The following is a 20044-nucleotide window of genomic DNA, read 5'->3' on the forward strand; positions in this document are numbered from 1 at the left end:
CTAAAAATTCTGCTTGTTGAAGGGTTGTACGATTTGTAGTCTTATCAGTCCGCAAATTTCTCGAGCTTCTAAGAAAAGCTTCACTTCGCCAAGCCGCCAAGACGCTAGGCTGTATCATCTTTTGAGTTTCGAGGTTTCTACTATTTATTTGGACAGGGTGCTTGAAACAACGCTTTGCTCATCGCTGAGTGGGCTACTTATACCCCTATTTGCCACCATGTGGGGTAGCTTCAACACAGGTGCTGCAGCAAATCTCAACCCAATGCGTCAAGTGTAGCTTCAGATTCAACACAGCCTTCGTGGGGAGGGACTGCTTCTTTACGGTCTCAGCTTGGGAAGCTCGGAGACAGCGACTTTTAGTTTGTTGCCACAAGGGCCATCGAGGAGGCATAATATCCACGTTTCTAATCTAAGTCGACCGCATGTTCCAATAGCTCCCAATCGCATTTCAGTCTATCCGCCGCATACACTCATACTTCCCTGCATCAAACCAGTCCATCAATCATCGACCACCTCAGAAGCTCAGTCTACGTCGCCTCTCACCTCGACCTCTTGGCGAGATCGACCTTGCGCGCCTTTCTTCCGGAGCACGATACACCATCTGCACCCACTCCTGCGTCCCCCAATCATCCCTGGATTCACGAGGCTTGTAGTCGTTTAGGTTCAAGGTGAACGCTCTCACATCTCTGAAGCCGGCCTGATGGAAGAAGGGCCTCTGGCCCACAGGGATTTGTGTCCAGATTGGCCAATTGTGTCTATCTGCATACTCCACAGCCCATCCCAGCAGTTTAAAAGCCATCTCCCACGTCGAATCACTATGTGAAAATGGCCACATAGCAAGAGTATTGACGACTAGATGTGGATTGGTGATATACCTGGCTTGGCCATCTTTTGACCGGGTTCTAAGCTCAAGAGCTAGGCGAAAACCAGGTTTATCGACGATCAGCTGTCGTGGATCCTCACCCCTATCTCGTGCTTCTGTAGCTAACAACTTCAACGATGCACAGACGGAAAGATCACTGGCTGCATAAGAATTCATCGAGGTGCTGTCAGGTACGAGCCCTACTGATATCCATCCGTAGCCTGGCACATTTTGGAGTTAGCATTCCCACTCAATGATCAAGGTTTAAGTAAGAAGACGTGTTTGGAGAGTAGAAAGAGTGGCAAAATGGCTAACTTGTTCCTCCAACGTATCTCGCGACTCAAGAAGCACTTTCGAATAGGAAGAGATAACTCCGAAAATTGCCTTACTCATGCCTTCGTCTTCGTCAACACCCTCCATCTCACAGCCCGGGTCCGGGACCAAACCTTGCGTCACGTCGTAGGCGATCATGAATCTATTGTACTCGGAGTGCAAATAGGTCTTCAGTATGTCTTCAACCGCCGGTCCGGGATCGGATCCGGCGTACATGACTCGCGCGAGCTTGGGGTTCTCGAACGGGAAGGCTTCCCCAAAGATAGCGTACATGCCGACGATCTCTGACGTTTCGGCTCGGTCGATTTCAATCTCCAAGCGTCCTGGATTGTAATTTCGGAATCAGTATTGCCTATTCGAGGGGTTGCATTGAGCCCTGGAACATTTCTACAGAGTAGAAAATCCCAAGACATGTCTCAAGAATCAAACCTTGGTCCAAAGGAGGAAAGATGGACTCAAAATATACGTACGAAGAGGTCGGGGAGGCATTACGGAGATTCGTACTGGTATGCTCAAAGCTCGACGATGTCACTTCGAAATAAGTTAAGGTATGGGAGGTGGTTAGTAGGATAAGTCTTGCAAGTCACATCCGGGGCGAATGATAAAAGGATGAGGATAAAGTGTTATGCCAGAGGACGTAAGCATTTAACACAAATAAATGCGGCCAGGGAATACTGTGATTGGTTTCCAGTCGGCAATCACGGCGTGGAGGCAGCCTCACTTCTTGATGTCGAGCGGGGTCGTCAGGAGAAGTACGCGGTGATCGCCTCACGCTCAAAAGACTGATTGGGGGAAGGACGAGTAAAAAGAAGGTATGCAGAGAAGGTCCCATGTGGCCCGAGCTGAAACAGCTATGCAGTGCATCTCTGATTCTAAAGTGTAGACCAGGCCAGTAATCTATCAGATTCATTCGCTCACCCGACAAATTGAGAAATGATCGACTGTTTGAGAAGCCTAGTACCGTCGTCCGCATTCCCAGTTTCCGATTTTCAATACCCACTGCGTCCACTTCTGCCACCCCCAATTCCTCCTTCTCCTCCGATGTTCTTCGTTGGTGTACCCGGTGAGGTTCAACTCGAAGGAACCCACTTCGGCGAAGCCAATTTCTTGGAAGAGTTCTTCCAGGTTGCCCAGGGAATTCTGGGGCAATTGCGCCCAAAGGGGCAGACCCTCTCCCTTCGCGAGGTCCCTGGTATCATCCATCAATTTGTAGGCGATCTCTGGAATCTCTTCTTCAAATACATCCGGATGGATGGCGAAGGTGTTGATGACCAGGTGTTGTCCATCAATCTCTCTTTTTTGACCATCGCGGTTCCTTCGGCAGAAAATTAGTGGAAGCTGCTTTTTTCGGCCAGTGAGTAGAAGTGAACCTTCTGCTAAGTTGCGTGATCAGACCAGCCCGCCTCACCTCGTCCACGTGCAGTGGGCCTTCGCTTCTTCCCAAGTGTAGCAACCGGCGACCGGCCCAGACGGTCGAATCGCAGAACTTGAAGTGGTCCTCTTGATCCGAGGCCACGAGGCTTACCGACGTCCATCCGACCGTCGTGTCGGTGTATCTGTCCTCGGCTACTATGACGTGGGTGTAGTCGTCGTCCAGGTAGTTCCTCAGCATCTCAACGACCACGGGCCAGATTTCGTCGTGGGGGTACAGGAGCTGAGCGGTCTTGTCGTCTTTGAACGATTTGATGAAGATGTTGGCCATGGCGCCGACGTCGCCCCTTTCGGCTTCACGGGTCATGATGAACAACTCGTCCAGCTCCGTAAAGTCGAGTTCGGCCGGTGAGTCTCCTCCGGACTCTGTTCCTCTGGGCATGGTAAAGAGTTGGTGGGTACCTGTGTACTTCTTTTGGGGTACGTCGAAAATGGCGTGGAGTCTCGTTTGCTGAACTCAAATTCAGAGCTTCCAGTGGTGAAGAAGATGAAGGAGATAGGATACCTCTTCTAGGACTACAGTTTATAATGGAAACAGGATCAGACTAGTATATGAGCAGTCACGCATGATGGCATAGCTACACCTCACGGAGCTGGCGTCCAGTGAATGGCCTGATCGTAACAACGCGTGACCTCCAACTCACGTCCAGAGCCGAATGAAAGCAAGATACGGCAAGAAGGCTGTACGTGGGCGAAGAAGGGTCAGTCAGGCAGTTTTATTCTTCATTTCTCGGTATGGACCAATCAAACATCGGTTACATTCGCACACCCGACAGTGTTATCCGTCAACTATTGGCTAACTCAAAAGCGGGTCTTACTCGCCAGCTACTCGCCACCCGTAAAGCTGGTCTCTCCGTCAGCTATCGGCCAGCTCAGAAGCTCTCCCTCCGTCCTCTCCCACTTCGATGGCCCCGCAGATCTTCCATCCGAACATTACTCCTCCCTCTAGGATTCCGATACACCATCTGCACATACTCCTCCACCCCCAAACCAGCACGACGAGGCGCAAACTCGTCCAAGTCCAAGCTGAAGCCCCCGACTCTCACGAACCCCGCACGTACCAAAGGGCCGACGTGCCTTGCGGGAAACTGCGCCCAGATCGGCCAGTTACGTATCTGAGCAAAGTTGATGGCCCATGTCAACAGGCTTTGGTAGATTTGCCCGGTAGAGCCTTCGAGATCAGCGGCAAAGGTGTTGAGAACCAGATGTGAGCGACCGATGTATCGATCCTGGCCCGCACGGGAGCGATTGTCGACCACGTCCGACAGCCCTAGCCTCGCGTCGGTCAAACGCCGTGGATCCTCGCCTCTGGCGCTGGCTCGCTCGGCCCGCATCGCCCAGTTCGCGTACACGGAGAGTTCGCTGCCCGTGTAGTCGTCCACGTGGACGCCATCGGGGACGACGCCCACGGAGATCAAACCGACGGGGATGCGCGTGTCGATGTCCATGGCGATCATGAACCGGACTTCCCTCTCGAAGTCGATGTAGCTCTCGATGGTGTCGAGGATGGTGGGCCAGACTTCGCTTGTGGTGTACATGAGCCGGGTGGCTTTGTCTCCGCCGTACTTGTCCAGGAAGAGGTCGGCCATGGGGGTCACGTCTGAGGGGACGGCTTTCCAAATTTCGATGTCTGGGGGCGGAGACGTGGTGGCGGGTCCTGGCCGAAGCGGAAGATTTTGCATGCTGGGTGGAGGCCTTGTGGTGTATGTAAGTGGGAAGACTTTGCGGACGTATTGAAAATTGTAGAGACGGTCTTGCTTTGCTAGGATGGACTCTGAATCTTTGAGATAGGAAGATGAATGCTCAGACGGCGTAGCTATTATACCTATTCAGAGCACAAGATCGGGCAGACATGTGACGACACCTCGTGATGGCTGGCAGCGCATAGTCACATCGAGAGCCGACGTAGCCCGCGGCACTCCATGGCCAGAGACGAATGGTTGCAAGATGCGGAGCGAAAGGCGTTACGTGGCGAGTGTAGACCAATTGCATTTCGATCGATCCCCATGGTCCGCCCGGACACACTGAAACAAGCATTGACATTATACAATCTCTGCTGAACTCATCCGATACGCTCACTACACGGCTACTTCACCCCTCGCCCCCGTGACCTCTACGCATTCCGCATCGGAGCCCTCAACGCCATCTGCGTCCACGACTGAGTACCCCACTCCCCTGCTCCCCCAACACTCCCCTTCCCTAGCCTCTTGCCTATATGTTTGAGAGTGTGTGCTTGTGTGGGAGATACAATGTAAGAATGGAAAGTCGTAGCGTGAGATTTTGTTAGGTGAGCGGGAATGTCGACTGCTTTGGTGACGGGTGTAATTTCATGCTTTGTAGGTATGTAGGCATAGAGTACGCCCTGAAAGGAGTATCACCAGGCAGCGAAATGATGGGGTTTGGCTAATTGGGACGGCTGACGGACGCAGGTTGGCGTACGAGCTCGCCGAAAAAAGGGTCTGACTACCGCCTCACGGACACAGACGAGTGGGAGACGATCGAATATGAATCCCGGACGCACAAGGGAGCGGGGCTGGGTCCCGCTGAGGTCGGCTTGAAAAGCTATATCCATGTGAGCAGTCCGGTAGGTAAGTTGTAGAGCATTATTGCATGATGCCTGGATTGAGAAGAATAGACGCTGAATGATGTTCTTATGTGAAGATGAACTTGATGGAGTCTTGCTGCTAAGGGGGCTTATCGCTATTCTAGAGGATGCGGGAGTGTAGACATCAGCTACCGATCAATCTCCCTCAAGTCTTTAATTTTCTTTTCCAAAAGAACCAGCCATCTCCGTCTGTCCACAACTTCTTCCGTCGTAACGATTGCTGTTAGACGACGGTGACGTGCGGCTCCGTCCTGAGAAGCCGTTTCGATGAGCGCCGAGCTCGAGCTCGATTCCACCATGGACATATGGATGACTAGGGGACGCTGGATAACAGCCACAGCCGTTCAGACCCAATCCCTCAGGTCGTTCTGTGAGCCGTTGGAATGTCCGTCCGTTCACGACTACTGCCAGCGCAGTTTCACCTTCATTCTGTCCAAGGAGGAAGTTGACTAGTGGGTCGTAGTGTTTGCAGAAGCCGAGGACGGAGGGGACGTGCTCCTCGGATTGGGCACATGTCCACGAGTACCTTCGGCCTCGGCCGTCTCAGCTATCGCCCTTTCCAGCAGCGATTCGGCTCTGCTACCTAGCTTCATCTGCCTCCATGTCTGTATGCCGAGTTGTCTCCCATGAACACCCATAGCCACTTCCTCCGGAGGCTTGAAGGCATTGAGATCCAAACCGAAGGTACCGACGTCATGAAATCCGTTACGCCCTTGATGATATCAAAGTCAGCAGTACTCTTTCGGGAGAAACTCTGAGTCGCGAGACATGTCTTAGGAGCAGAGAAATCTTGAAATATGTCTGACAATCCGTAAAACCGAGTGGATGGGGAAGAATTTCCTCGGAAAGTATCACGTACAGAACAAACCCTCGTATACAGTTGGGGTCTGGACCCATATGGCCCAGTCAGTGCTTCTAGCACGGTCCACGGCGCACCTCAAGAGCTTCCCAGCAACGCCGAGACGCCTGTACTCTGGGTCGGTGACGATGGTGTTTATCACTAGCCTATGTCTGAGCATGTGGAGACTCTGGCCATGGCGAGATCTGTCTTCTAGCTGCGCGGCGAGAGGGTAGCGATAGTCGCTCGCGTAGCTATGTATCAATTTCTGCGCTGCCCAGCTTGTCATCTCGTTGAATGCAAATTCCGGCACTCGCCCCAGTGCAGGTATGACGCCAAAAGACATCCAGCCAGCGAGGCGTCTTGTATGCCGAGCCACAGCTAGTCTGAACTGGATGGCGTCATCGTCGATGTAGTCGTGGAGGATCTCTTGTATAATTGGCACAATTTCATCTTTTGTATACATGAGTTTGACGGAACCATCTAGGTCAAATGAATTGATGAAGACGTGGGCCATCGTGGAAACACTGGAGTGCTGGGCTGGCAGAATGTCGATGTCCAGAATACTTTGCATGGCGGCAGCTGTCTAGGGGTAGGAAAGCGTTTTTGGCGGTCCCTGGTTGAGTATGAGGAAAGCCTTTTTGGTGGCAGCTGGTTTGGTAGGTGGAGGGTCTTTTGTGAGCTGATGACAGCGAAAAGGCTTTTCGAGGCGTTTCCCAGTGGTAACGCCGAGTCGTGGAAGGATGGAGTAGAATTGTGGGGAAGTATGTGAATGTCTAGAAGACCGGAAGCCAGGAGGCAACAACAAGGTCCATGCAGTCCAGCATAGCTGGCAGCGTATGAGATCATCACGATAGGGTCGAACCGGCCTCTTGATGAGAGGAAATGGTAGTCATCGCAATTGGACGTTGAGGTTCACGTGCCAGGAAGGGTGAGTGCTGTGGATGGTTAGGGTAACTCGTCAAGACCGTGCAAACCTGGTCCTGAGCTCTCACTGCAGGACCGCGGACCCGAAGAGCTCATAGGTTGAAGGGTAATTCAGGCACCAAGTGTTATGAGGACGTATCATACGACTGGCCAATTTTGAACACGATTCGATGTCAAAGCCTACCCTTCCGACACTTTGACCCCTCACGGCTGTTGTCCGTGTAGGAACCTAGCTCAAGACATGGCTTGCCGAAATTGACTATCGTCTCGAAACGTCGAGCCGCATAATTGGCCAAGTCTGAGAGGGTTTCCGTACTGTACTGATGTTCTATTGGAGTACAGCGCTGGGAAGCGCTGAGAAATACTTGCCACCTGGTGCTGGCTCGCCATTTGACGGGTGAAAGCCGAACCAACCTGGGTCCAAAACTGCTCCACCCCCAGGTACATTGTTTCTTGAGGGATTGTCCCCTCTTGCTTTGGGCGTAGGATCATCGAGCAGAGCTATTTTAGTTCTGCCCTGCTCCCGGTCTTATTGGTACCATTGGCTTGTTAGTTTTGCGAATACTGGGGGCGGCCAACAGGCCACATAGCTCCCCGAAAAAAAGTGATAGCTCATTTTCAAAGAGAAAACACAGCATAATCATGGGACCGCCAACCGGACAAAATGTGCGCTATCCAGGCGGCACACTGGGGTTGAGACTTATTTCTTGCTAGGCTGATTTCACTTTTACCGGCTGAGGCAAGCGCAGCATGTAGTTCCATTTGTAAGTACCAAGCGAGACTCCTTTCCCCTTATCGCACTGCCGAGACCCCGAGGCATAGGAATCCAGATCCAAGTTCAGCTCACCAGCACATGTGAAGCCTGCTCGCCGAAAAAGCCCCTCCTTGAGCGCTCCCTGCGCAACTGCAGGGTCTTCCGGTGCCTGAACCCAGATTGGTCTCTTTCTCATGTCCGCGATCTCTGTGATGGAATTGAGTAGCGCAGAGGCGACTCCACGTCCTTGGTGTAGAGGATGAACGACGAGGGCATTGATGACCAGACGACCAATGGGGACAAGGTACATTTGGGCCTCGGTGGCTCGAGCCTGGATCGTCGACGCGAGACCTTGGCCGACCTTTCTCTGCTTCGAATGCTCAGCTTTCTCCTTTGCGCTTTCCTTCGTTGTTGTGAATCTTGATATTTGCGAAGGCAGGACGTGTGCAGCTGTCGTCCAGTCCAGGTACGCTGATGGATCTACGGGCCTTGCTTGATGCGCATCTACCTCCTGACATGCGACCCATCCAACAACCTCGCCAGTGGATTCCCTCACGGCAGCATGGAGCACAAAGTCCCGTTCATGGTAACCTCGTTCGAGCATGGTGAATATGGCAGCCCAAAGGTCCCCGTTACTAGACATGAGCCTAGCAGACGGGTCGCGATCAAAGACGCTTGCGAATATAGTCGACATTGGGCCAAAGTGCGTCTTTTCTGGCAAAACCACCCTGAAGGGGACTTCATGGTGAAAGACGCCCGTTTCCGTTGAAGATTGTGACGAAAGAGGGGACGATGCATCGTAGTACCACTGGGCCTTGTTGAATTCAGATTCTTCTGTATCTCCCTCGGCTTCGGAAGCCTTAGGAGCAGACTGTTCTGGTTCGGCTTCTTCTTCTTCTTCTTCTTCTTCTTCAGCCTGTCGTTCAGGTTCTTGCTGAGCTTCTTGCTCAGGATCTACAAGATCCCATCTGAAAGTGCTCATGTTCGACTCAAGATTAACAACTCTGGATCTTTTCCGTAGTATGTCCAGATGAGCATTCAGTGGATCCATAACAGGATGGCTTCCCATTGCAAGCAGGACATCTCTAGCGATTGTCTCCGCATTGTATTTCGAGCGCCTGAGGGCGTCTCGACGCTTGTGTATAGGCTGTACGATATCTTTCTGTTGTAAGACGTCCTGTCTAGGTGGCGTGTACACTGGCTCGACACTCCCACTATTTTCTTCGACAATAGTAGACAGCGGTTTAAGTACGAGGGAAGACGACTTTTTCTCGTTTCGATGTAAGTCCGCTGCCTGCGGTACAAAGACATTTTCCTGACGTTGGTGTCCGCTGCGAGCATAAAATTTGACGGTTCCCTCAAGACTCGGGTGATCAGTCCACTTCAATCTGTCGGGATTGCCATATTTGGTGATGCACCCAACAAAGTGTCCCTTGACACCGCGTGCTCGTGTAAACTGTGTATCGCATCTTGGACAATGATGCCGACCGCCGTTCGTTCTGACCTTCTTTGGGGAGGCTTTCTCCTTGGAATAGACGCCGCAGGCCTTTGTATAGACAGTGGTGTCAGTCCTACTAGACTGTCCATCGGTACAATATCTATAGTCCTTGTGTTCGGCAGATCTTAAACTGACTGTGAGCTGCGATATAGGAGCTAGTGGGCGGACATTGGGCGTGGGGATACGCGGTGCAGCCGTTGGGGTAATTTTGGAGCCATGGCTGGAGACCTGACATTTGCCGCTGGCGTCTGAAGTGGATCTAGTACTGAAGCTAGAGTTCGACGGGCAAGCATTGTCATGTCCATTTCCTCCCTTGATACGAATGGTAGGCCGTTTGGCAAAACTTTTCGACTCAGAGCAATGTTCGTGAGCTTCCGTTGGATCTGAAGTCGACGTGCCACTCAGGGTCTGTTTCGTAGGAAGGCGTATAAGCAGGCCTTTTCGTGGGCTATCCTCCAACGATTCAGGGTTTTGTCTCTTGGGCTGACTCAACCGAAGCCGAATGGGACGGACCTCCTCCACTGGTGTGACGGTCTCTTCATGTCCTTCACGACAGTGGCGGGGGAGTTGCAAAGGCTTGCTGAACGTCTGATGGCGAGACTCGTATCCGCACGGCTGGAGAATTCTGCTCATATGACTATTCTCATGGTGGATCAATCCCCCACGATCACAGAAACTTTTGTTGCAACCTTCGTGAGTGCAAGCAAAAGGTCGCTCTCTTGTATGCATCTGCATATGGGCCTCCAAAGATTCCCTTCGAGCGAATGTCCTGCTGCAAGAACCATGTTCGCAAGCCAAGGGGCGCTGCTTGTGCGCGCGGTGATGCTCAGTCAGTTTTTCACGATCCTGGAAAGCCTCGCCGCACGAGTCGTACTTGCAGGCGAAAGGCCGCTCGTTTGCATGAGTTAGGTGATGCTGATTCAAGGCCCCACGGTCATGAAAAGCCTCGCCGCAAGACCCGTAGTCGCAAGCATAAGGACGCTGATCCGTATGCCTGCGGTAGTGGGCCTCGAAAGTTGATATACTCTTGAAGCTCTGCCATTGAACAAAGACTAAATCAGCATATATTTATTCAAAGAATTGGATAGCTTTGTTGCTTACCTTACTACATCCATCCCACTCGCACTGGTACGACCAAAACTTCCGAGCACTGGCCATGGCAGCTCTAGTTTAGCACGCCACTGGTCTCTACCACAATTGGTTTAGTTGCCTGGAATCTGCCCAAAGGGAGGAGCACAATGCGAGTTTTTTGCTGTGGTCGTACACAGGCCAGGTAAGCGAGACTATGTGGATCAACCCAAGGTAAGCAGCGAGGTGGGGTGTACGTGGAAAGGCTATCCGTGTTTCAAAGGTCTCCTAAGTCGATTCAGTATAATAGAAAAGAAGATAGATATTGGAAGGGAACGGGAGCACGAGTGGAGAGAAGAACTGAGACGTAGGGGACTGACAGTCGAGGAGGCTGCTCGTGGTAACCGTACGGCGAGGTGGTAGGCTTTCGGAGTTGTAGTACAAACTACTAGAATGACGTGTTTAGCGAGCTTATTTCGAAGAGGATGGAATCTCAAATCTGGCAAACAAGACACCTGAAGTATTTATATCGATGGGCAATATAAATCGTTGGTTAAGTAACAGTATTTGAATGGCACCGACCACTCCATGAGAGATCCGCCACCAGACACTTCCCACCCTCACCGGCGCCCTCTTCACAAATTGCACAAACCTCCAGCAATCCTGCAGCCGCAGAGTCCATTCGTAAAGACCCATAGCTTGTAAATCTATCGTCTCAATTTCAAATATGTTTGAGATCGAGACATCAACCTTCATGCATTTCCTTCTGAAGCGTCAACCCTTCCTTCTCGGCGTCTTTGCATGCCGACTCGCGCCTTGTTCTGCGAACGATGAATTTGAGCATATAGCTTCCCGAGAGGGAATAGTGTTCCAAAGCCGCTGTCAGTCGTGCTATATTGCGGAAGCCAGCTCGTTGGAAGACTCCAGCTACGGATGGCCAAGCTTCGAGGCGGGCAACCATTCACTCCTAGCGTCCTTTCTTACTATCTGGCCTTGGGCCTGCGCACCATGAATTTGAGCTGATGTATGTCCAATTGCGGCTCGAATCCGGCAATCTGTTGGAACCCAGCCCATTCAAAGTCCGCCACAGCGAAGAGCGGAACTTGGGCAAAGACAGAGAGTCCATCTTTGTCGGCACTGTCCGTAACCGAACAGATGAGCTTGGGCGTCACACCGCCAAGATCATTCTCCGGATCCGTGGCCACATTGTTGATGACCAAGTAAACGTCATCGCCCATGGCGAGCGATTGCGCTACTTTCGTTCTGGACACGATCGCTTCTCGTAACATCTTCCGCTGTGCCTGACGAGAATTGCGCTCGCTCTCTCCAGAAGTCCTACTAAGCTTCCTCTGAGCCTCCGCCGCCTTGAATGCTGCTGCTACCGTCCATGCAAGCTGAGCAAGTCCGTCCCATTCTGAAACTCCCGGGTACCCCACGACACTACAGCAAAGCCAGCCGACGACACGACCCAGTCTTTCGTTCATGGCTACACTAATCGCGTAGGGTCGATTTTCGAGACGCTCGCCGAGCATCGTGTTTACAATAATCCAATGGATTTCGTCGCTACATAGAAACTTCACACAATCGTCGTTGCGGAAGGCAGCCAGATGAATCCTGGCCATCGGAGTAAGATGTTTGGATTCTGCGGGCTGAATGCTGATAGGATTTTCCGCATGCACCCTTGCAATCTGAAGCTCCATACTTTCCAAGGTATATAAAGGTGGGCTTTGAGGCGATTGTGAGCTTTCAAGAGGAGCGGAAATGGTGGGTCTTATATTTCCTGAGCAGAGAAACTTTAGCATTCGTGCTAGAGGCATGATGATCGTCGGCAAGATGCCTCGACTGTTTGTCAAGCCCACCGATCAGTGCTTGGGACTCTAGTAATCGAAGGGATGACCTCGAGATCAAGATCTTGTTTGCCCTTGCCGACGTGTTAGCAGGTTTCTGGAGACACGTAATCCTACGTACAACAAATGGAGTCTCGATGTCCTAGGTTCGAGTCTTTTCACTGATGCAACAACTGACACTCTCGCAGTGCAACGACGTCATTCTCTTCGTATTGCGAAGAGCCTTAGTGGCTAGGGACCTATTGATTTTGCGCAAACCCTACAAATTCCTAAAGCCGCTGTACAGCCTGTGGCTGTAGAGTCGGTACTGTACACGGCCTCGTGGTTGTACGACGAATTCGATCACTAGTGGTTTTTCCAAGGATTCTTCGACGTTGTTTCTCTTCGTTCCTGACGTGGCAGACCAGGGTCGTACCATGAGGTGGTTGCTCCGGTGTGGTTCTGATTCAGAGATACCCAAGGCAGAGTTTGAGATTCTGCATCACACGAGGATCCTAGGTTCATCAGCATGAGGTAATGGTCCAAGGCTAGGAAATCTAGAGTGCTGAACCCAGTGGGGTGACTCACAAGTTGATCTAAGAGTGAAACATGCTCGACGATGCGTTGTCCTGCCGCGTGATGAATTTGTCAGCTTCACTGTAACGTTCGAAGGTCAGAAGACCACTGCAAGCGGGGCCAGCAACATTGTACATCCCCAGCGTCCTGGAGATCGTCGACGTCCTGTTTTGTTTCGAAAACTGAATACCCGAACACCGATGATAGAGTCTCTAGAAGCTCAATGCCCTAGAAGTGGTATGCTACAGTCTTTCGGTGTTTACCTCAAGGTGAAATTAAGCCTATGAGACGGCATTGGTCCAGGTTGCAGCGCGCTGGATCCGATGATCGTCAGCCACCTCGCTTCCGACATAATGCTGCCACGACACTAATATCATCCAATTTGCCTAGCGTTTCTTCAGCCAGATAAGAGACCCTCAAGAATTAGTGGTTTTTACCTCCTTCCATTGCTAAACCTTCTTCCACTGCTCTTTCCATGAAGGGGCTTTCAGCATAAGGGTCTTCGGCGACGATCCGAGCAGCTTTCATGAGCTCTTCCGCTACAAAGAGCATACCACCAGCAGCACCACCTGCTCTGTCTCCGGAAGCCTCCCCGCCTGCTCCAGACTCCCATTTTCGTATGCTGTCAACGACATTCGCGAGAACCTCATGTTCCCAGAGATTGTCAACGACACCATCAGACATGGCGAGCACCACGTCGTTCTCTTCAATGATTACCTTGTCCATAACAGCGTTAGCAATGGGCGTATCTGGACTGTTGGTACCCAGTTGCCGTGGGCAGTCGAACCAGTGCCATTGCTCGCTAGTTTTGTAAATAAGGCTCTGATTTTTAGGGCGCATAACTAGACACTGGGAGTCTCCTAAATTCGTTACATAAAGGAGTGGTATTCTGGGTTCGTTGGTACTGTAGTGAAGAAGAGCGGCACAGGCAGTTGTAGTACCATTCCACTCATTTGGTGACGAAGTCGCTGCTATTGTCTGCTCATATGCTTTCTGTAGATATTCGACCGGGTCAGGCTCCGAAGACGTAGCAGCAGCGTCTGTGACAGAAGCATCCCGTTCTGCCTCCAGAGCCCAGAAATGGAGGATTAATCTGGACCAGAGCCTGTGAATGTCAGCACACAGACATCCATTGACCATTCAAATGGCATCGCTTACGCAGCATGACCCTTTTCCCTCGCAGCCCAAGCCCCGACCCCATCGTTTGCCCCTATAAAGTTCTCTCCTACAAGAACAGCGTCATCTCCGTTGGTGATACCCCTTATGAATTCTCCATTCACGTAGGTTCTCCTATCTCTGCTTCGGTTGTGCGTGCTCAACGGGTCTGAAAAGGATCCCGAAGGCGGAGAGAAGAAAGGTGGAGGGAATGGCCGAGAGGGGCGTTTGGCGAAAAGAGAATATCCGGTGTCGAAGTAGAAAGGCGACTTGGGTTTCTGGTTAAGGGCATTGGCTGGCAAGGGGGTAGTCGTGCCCGAGACGGAGACTGTAGGTGAGGAAGTGACCCATCGCTGCTGCGTGGGAGATTGAAAGGCACGGCTTCGGATGGCAGCTCTCATACCAGCTGTTGGCAGAAGAGGACGTGTCGAGGGAGAGACCGATGTTCTGGGTCCAGGAACTTCTTGTTCATGGTCGAACAGGATCAGGTACGATCGTTGTTCGATTCCATTGTATACAATTGCTCAATCGAAACGGAAATCTAGACAGTCTCGAAAAATGGACGCAAGAATCCTCCCCGCAAAATACACTTATTTAGCCGCTCGGTAGGTTAGCGCACGTCGGCATACCAAGTGACCACACCTCTTATCCAAATGTTGAACTCAGCTTCATCGAAGCTTCACCAAGTCAATCATGCCGACTGAGCGCGAGCTGGCCATTTCCCCTCTAGTCCAGGAATCAGTCCAACATAACACCCAGGTATGTGTACTTCCTACATCTCTCTTGCAACCCAATTCCAAGCCCTGCAACCACTGACTCCTCCCCATAGGTGATCTCCAACATCCGCTCCCTGACCGCCTCTCTCTTCGGCGTCGCCTCCGGTATCCTCGGTCTCGAGTCCTACTCTGGTTTCCTCTTCTACCTCCTCGGCACCTTCTTCGTCTCGATACTCATCTGGAGCATATTAGCAAAGGGCAAACAAAGGGATTACTTCCAGGGAGTGTGGAGCGAGCTGTGGGCCGGAGATGTCTTGAACGGCGGTATGAGTTTTGTGCTGACGTGGACGCTGTTCTACGGGTTAGTAAGGGCTTGATGGGTTTCTGGGGAGCTTTGCGGGAAATAACACCAGGAGAGAAGGGGGAAGGGGGGGTTGAGACGACGGGGACTACCAGCGTCCGTGGTGGTTTGGGGGCTACGGCCCAAAAGAATGACTGCAGGGGACCGGGTTGCGTGATACCCATTGAATTTGCTCTTTTCAAGCATCCCGGGACAGGTCTCGACCTGACGATGGTGACTGGTTTGGTCTGAATGACCGGACTAGTAGTCATTACGATTTGACCAAGATCAACATTCTGCCACTTAAGCCACATATGTATCATTGCCGAGCGAACGATATGTCAATGAGCGTCCGTCCGCATCCCATCGATACACCCCTGAATACTCTTCAACCTTACATACCACACCAAAACCGCCAAAGCTCTCCTCCCCCCAAACAAAAATATTGGGGGCCTCCAATCTTTTAGGGAAATCATCTCGTATCTGACTAAGATCAGAGCTCACTTCCAAAGGACCTATCGGGCCTCAATTGATTAGCTGCGTGCGTGGTGGACTCTAATCTAACTGATGCAGCGCCTTTGCCGTTGAGCCATTGTCGCTCCGTTGCCCGAACGGATCTATTGTAATGTGCCCTGATTTTCGATGCGTGAGCTTGCTTTCCTTGACTTTGGAGGTCCTGGCAATGCGTGGATACCCTCAAAACTGTGCCAATGGACAAAATGCACCCTTCAACCTTGTAGATGAGAGAAAGAGATATTCACGAGAATAAAGGGCACACTATACGTCTTGAGCATTTTTCTTTGGATCTTATTGGTTCTACAGCAGCCTCAAGCTACATCAATAAATCCCCTCTTCTTCCTCCCCTTACCAATCACCTCTTCTTCCTCCCAGACTTTCTCATCCACATACTGCTTTTGACCCATCTCTCCCATTCTTCTTCCTACAAACCGCAACGCCGCAAGATTAAATCCCATCTCATCCTTCTGCGCCTGTAACGCTCCTCTCAATTGCTCGCGGATCCCATCCAACATCACTTTCAGCGATTTGCTTGCCACGAGCTGCTTATGATGCGTCTTAAGCATGAAAAACAGGATACGGCAGGTCAATGGCATGTTCCACTGCCTCTCAGCCCAGATGCGCAGGAAGGTGAAGAGGGAGACGACTTTATCAAAAGGGAGGACTAGGAGAGCGTCTTGGAGGGCGGCAGCTTTGATCTTTTGGATAACGTTGAGGAGATGCGATTCGGCGGAGATTTGGTTGTAAGCTAGGAAGATGGGATCGCGCTGTGGTAGTGCTAGATTCGGCTGCGTCGCCTTGGCTCGATGATACTCATTCATGATAGCCAGATCTGTGATGCCGACTTCAAGTGCTTCGGCAATCTTCTCGCCCGCCATGAGCGTTTCAACGGTCTGCTTGCCAGCAGTAACGGCTTCGCTTTTCTCATCGCCGGCTTCTTCTTCTTGCTCGAGGGAAGTAGTGAGTGTGCTTTCGTAGAGCTCCTCCAATTCCTTTTCTCGCTCTTCCTCCAGAAATATCTGCTCGTCGGTCTGATTCCAGGTTCGGATACTTTTGTCATGACTTGCGCTGACGAGGAACTCTCCCGTTCGGCTCACGGCTAATGCCCAGATCTCTCCGTGATGACCTTCAAGTTTTTGTATTTGTTCGAATTTGTCACCGTCCCAGTATTTGATGATATTGTCTTTGCTTGCACTAAAGAAGTGATGACCATTGCCGTCTTGGTTGTGAGGAACGAATGCCACTTGCATGATACTGTCTTGGTGTGCAAAGAACGCCTTATGGCAATCGCCGAAGTCTAGACCCCAGAGCCGTACGTTCTTGTCGGCTGAGCAGGTAACTATCAGCTTGCTGTCGTAAGAGATGTCCATGCTTAGTACGGGCAGCTTGTGGCCATACAAATTGAGGAAGAGTTTCAATGAGTCGACGAAGAAGACTTTGACAGTGTTGTCAAGGAGCGAGAGAGCAAGGAGCCGTGAGTCGGGAGAGAAGCGCAAACTGAGTATGTCGTCGGCGACTTTGAGGGTACGGGTATGGGCGAGCTTAAAGCGAGGCGTTGAGCGTTTTGTCCCAGGTATTTCCTCCTGGACGACCTCGAAGTTGAAGAATTTGGCGGACTTGTCAGCACTGCCAGTAGCCATAGATCTGCCATCCGGGTGCACATGTAGTGTCCACACAGGTCCCTCGTGGGCCTTGACAGTGTCTATTAGCGTAGACGAAGCTATGTCAAAGATCTCTAGCTCCCCATTCCGATTGCCGACAATCACAATCTTGTCTCCGGGTAGAAAAGTGGCACAAAGCGCGTAGCCACAATCGAGTGTTCGAATGCAGCTTTGTGTGCGTATGTTCCATAGTTTCAAGCTACCATTACTTGCAGACGCCAGCATCCTGTCGTCAGAGCTGAGAGCTAAAGATCGCACATCTGTGCGATGTCCCGGCATATCGACAGAGAAAGGCCGAGTATAGTCCGGTGGCTCATCAGCTTTAGAATGCTTTTCCTTTTGCCTCGTCGTCACGTTGTAGAGTTCCAGCTGATTGTTCGTAGTCGCCGCCAGTAGATGGAGACTTGTACCTGATCTTCGGCCAGCCCAACTGAATGACCGGACCTTACCAGCGGTTCGGACTATAACATAGGGAACGATGACGTCCGTTATGAGTGCTGATGACAGGTCTTCGGATTGCTTTTCGCTGTCCATTAGCTCATCAATTCCTTTGGTGTCTTGACTTGCTGCAGCCACGGCTTTCTCCTTTCGTCTCTTCCTCTTCCTTGCCAAGGTTTTCTGTACTTCGCTCTCGCTCCGGATTCTCCAAAGCTCTACAGCTTTTTCGGAGCCATGTGCTGCAATATAGCTGCCGCGCGGATGAAAGCTCACGCCTAGGGTGCGGTCTTTGCCTTGTCTGTACAGGATGCCTCTTTCTTTAAGAAAGGTCTTTGGAGAGCTTTCGGAAACTTCACTGGCGGCCTCGCTCAGACCTACCAGGTCTATTGACCAGACTTTTAGCTCGCCATCGTTTCCTGCTGTGATGGCACCTGATTGATCAGCCGATACTCCCATTGACCAGCACTCGCCATTAGTCTGAGCAACATGCGTTTCTATACAATGCTGCGATTCGATGTCCCAAAGCTTGATGAGCGCATCTTTGCTGGTAGATATCAGGAAGCCTGCGTGCTTCTCATCGTCTCCGTTATAGCTGTCGGTATGTACTCCGTTGCCATTTGTGTCGCCGTTCACGGTCGAATGTCGATGACTTGTATAAAGGTAATGAAGGCCTGTGATTTGGTCCTTGTGTCCTCGAAGTTTGAAAAGTCCAACCTCGGCAACTAGATCCCATACGATGGTGTCCGTATCTTTTGCACCACTGGCAAGGCGAACGCCTTCTTTGTCGAAGGCCAATGCAGTGACGGCAGACTTGTGACCGTTGAAGCCTATTATGACCGTAGCTATTCTGGAGTCCCATACTCTTATGCTTCCATCTCCATACCCTACAGCGTAAATCTCTGGATCGGCGTTACTGCGGGCTATAACTGTGACCTCTGCGCTGCAACTACTATCTTTCCACCTTCCCAGGAGCTCCCCCTTCTTCAGGTCCCAACATAGTACCTCCTCATCGGCGCCCACAATGGCTCTTCCTGCACCCGAGGAACGTAGCGCTGCAGTATGAACATTTTCGTCCTCACACCAGACAGCGTTGGAAGAAGCAGACGTTATGAGGCCAAAGGTATTGGAATACTCATACTTTCTACGACGGTCAGCAAAGCAACAAATAGGGTGTGGAAATTGGTAGACGCACTTACAGATAAGACTTCACCATGTTGCAGTGACCTTGTCAAATATCGATGTCCCGTTTGTCTTTTTTCGCACTCCCGATTCAACTGCCGAAGATTTACCGAATTAAAACCGACGCGTTATCGCGTCGCGTGAAACTAGGCCTACGTGAAATAACCTCGAAATGTAGCCCCATCTCGACCTCATGTACTTATCTGAAGACCCAGGGCCCACAGAAACATGTGCAGAAGATGGCTGAGCCGGAAATCATCAGTATCGAACGGGCACGTTTGCCCAAGATCTGGAATCCACGGCCCAGCTATTCGCAGCATACGCTGATTCACTAGGATTGGATCTTCCATTTCAGGAATTCGATAGGGAGCTCAAGTCCCTTCCAGGAAATTGTGCTCCTCCGACTGATGAGACTTTAATGGCTCGTGGCAGTCATGGCACTGTTATGGGATGCGTTGCTGTACGCCCGCTTTTCCCGCCAGACTTCTGTGAGATGGACAGGCTTTACGTTCTACTCGCAGGACGTGGCTTAGGCGTTGGGGAGAAGCTGCTGCACGAAATTCTTGACATAGCAGCCTCGTTGGGATGTAACGAGATCAAATCAGACGACTTGCCGTCTATGATTTAAGCCATATCTCTCTATAAATCTGCTCCTAACACACCGTATTAGCCACAAGACTCCTCTCATTGGAACGGTATTCTTGGCTCGAGAGCTGAAGACATCTTCCGCAACAGCCGATTGGTCGTTCCTGGGGTGCTGAAGAGAGTAAACACCGTTGGCACGATAACGGTTGTAGCGGTACAGATCCACCAAGAAGACACTTCGCCTGACTTGCCTGAACATATTAATAGCCAATGCTTTGGCTTGGAGATCCGTGAGCCTTCGCACTTCTAAACTGACTGAGTGCAAGAAGGCCTTGGTCTGGACTCGTTGGCTGACTGTCAATGCTCAGAGCCTTCGTCCCCTACGTGCTCTACCTCTAGTGCTCGCCATCTACTAGTCCGCACTAGGCATTGAAATCTAGGTACATTTGGAAGGAATGTGCTTGTTCGGTGTCGTCAAAAGCAATGCACACCGGTCAAAAAGGAGTCTGAGATGACCTGAGGAACCAGCTCATGCATGCAAGACCCGAACTCTCAATTGCTCTTCAAGACCAAATTTACACCTGGCCTCAGCTGCTTCCTCCCTGAAATGCTTCTAAACCCAGCGAACCATCCTCCGTGCGCTAGCCCCCAGGAACCCAGCCGTGGATCCGGCAAGAGATGCTCAATAATAGAGCCGGTACTGAAGTGGAGATTGTCAAGCACCATCGCTTGACCC

At 51.3% G+C, this 20044-nt stretch overlaps 9 protein-coding genes across 9 annotated transcripts; 1 reads left to right on the top strand and 8 right to left on the bottom strand.

Moving 5' to 3' along the window:
• Positions 1 to 514: 514 nt before the first annotated feature.
• Positions 515 to 1684, bottom strand: HO173_001845 (uncharacterized protein; the record flags this gene model as incomplete). The annotated part of the gene is made up of 3 exons (XM_037303781.1): positions 515 to 1083; positions 1252 to 1518; positions 1666 to 1684. 3 exons carry the CDS (start codon positions 1682 to 1684, stop codon positions 515 to 517), a joined length of 855 nt encoding a protein of 284 aa, XP_037169503.1.
• A 465-nt stretch (positions 1685 to 2149) lies between these two features.
• Positions 2150 to 3008, bottom strand: HO173_001846 (uncharacterized protein; the record flags this gene model as incomplete). The annotated part of the gene is made up of 2 exons (XM_037303782.1): positions 2150 to 2510; positions 2566 to 3008. The coding sequence occupies 2 exons, from the start codon at positions 3006 to 3008 to the stop codon at positions 2150 to 2152; spliced, it is 804 nt and encodes a 267-aa protein (XP_037169504.1).
• Positions 3009 to 3498: 490 nt separating this feature from the next.
• Positions 3499 to 4308, bottom strand: HO173_001847 (uncharacterized protein; the record flags this gene model as incomplete). Its single annotated transcript, XM_037303783.1, has 1 exon — positions 3499 to 4308. The coding sequence occupies one exon, from the start codon at positions 4306 to 4308 to the stop codon at positions 3499 to 3501; it is 810 nt and encodes a 269-aa protein (XP_037169505.1).
• A 1372-nt stretch (positions 4309 to 5680) lies between these two features.
• On the bottom strand, positions 5681 to 6643 carry HO173_001848 (uncharacterized protein; the record flags this gene model as incomplete). Its single annotated transcript, XM_037303784.1, has 2 exons — positions 5681 to 5943; positions 6091 to 6643. The coding sequence occupies 2 exons, from the start codon at positions 6641 to 6643 to the stop codon at positions 5681 to 5683; spliced, it is 816 nt and encodes a 271-aa protein (XP_037169506.1).
• Positions 6644 to 7706: 1063 nt separating this feature from the next.
• On the bottom strand, positions 7707 to 10406 carry HO173_001849 (uncharacterized protein; the record flags this gene model as incomplete). The annotated part of the gene is made up of 2 exons (XM_037303785.1): positions 7707 to 10283; positions 10350 to 10406. The coding sequence occupies 2 exons, from the start codon at positions 10404 to 10406 to the stop codon at positions 7707 to 7709; spliced, it is 2634 nt and encodes an 877-aa protein (XP_037169507.1).
• An 893-nt stretch (positions 10407 to 11299) lies between these two features.
• On the bottom strand, positions 11300 to 12133 carry HO173_001850 (uncharacterized protein; the record flags this gene model as incomplete). Its single annotated transcript, XM_037303786.1, has 1 exon — positions 11300 to 12133. The coding sequence occupies one exon, from the start codon at positions 12131 to 12133 to the stop codon at positions 11300 to 11302; it is 834 nt and encodes a 277-aa protein (XP_037169508.1).
• A 375-nt stretch (positions 12134 to 12508) lies between these two features.
• Positions 12509 to 14274, bottom strand: HO173_001851 (uncharacterized protein; the record flags this gene model as incomplete). Its single annotated transcript, XM_037303787.1, has 3 exons — positions 12509 to 12657; positions 13156 to 13823; positions 13877 to 14274. 3 exons carry the CDS (start codon positions 14272 to 14274, stop codon positions 12509 to 12511), a joined length of 1215 nt encoding a protein of 404 aa, XP_037169509.1.
• Positions 14275 to 14566: 292 nt separating this feature from the next.
• Positions 14567 to 14966, top strand: HO173_001852 (uncharacterized protein; the record flags this gene model as incomplete). Its single annotated transcript, XM_037303788.1, has 2 exons — positions 14567 to 14632; positions 14703 to 14966. 2 exons carry the CDS (start codon positions 14567 to 14569, stop codon positions 14964 to 14966), a joined length of 330 nt encoding a protein of 109 aa, XP_037169510.1.
• A 790-nt stretch (positions 14967 to 15756) lies between these two features.
• On the bottom strand, positions 15757 to 18757 carry HO173_001853 (uncharacterized protein; the record flags this gene model as incomplete). The annotated part of the gene is made up of 2 exons (XM_037303789.1): positions 15757 to 18685; positions 18741 to 18757. 2 exons carry the CDS (start codon positions 18755 to 18757, stop codon positions 15757 to 15759), a joined length of 2946 nt encoding a protein of 981 aa, XP_037169511.1.
• Between the last annotated feature and the right edge of the window lie 1287 nt (positions 18758 to 20044).

Source organism: Letharia columbiana, assembly GCF_014066305.1.
Source record: "Letharia columbiana isolate WasteWater2 chromosome Unknown Sc0000003_s0, whole genome shotgun sequence".
In the NCBI taxonomy this organism is placed as follows: Eukaryota; Fungi; Ascomycota; class Lecanoromycetes; order Lecanorales; family Parmeliaceae; genus Letharia; species Letharia columbiana.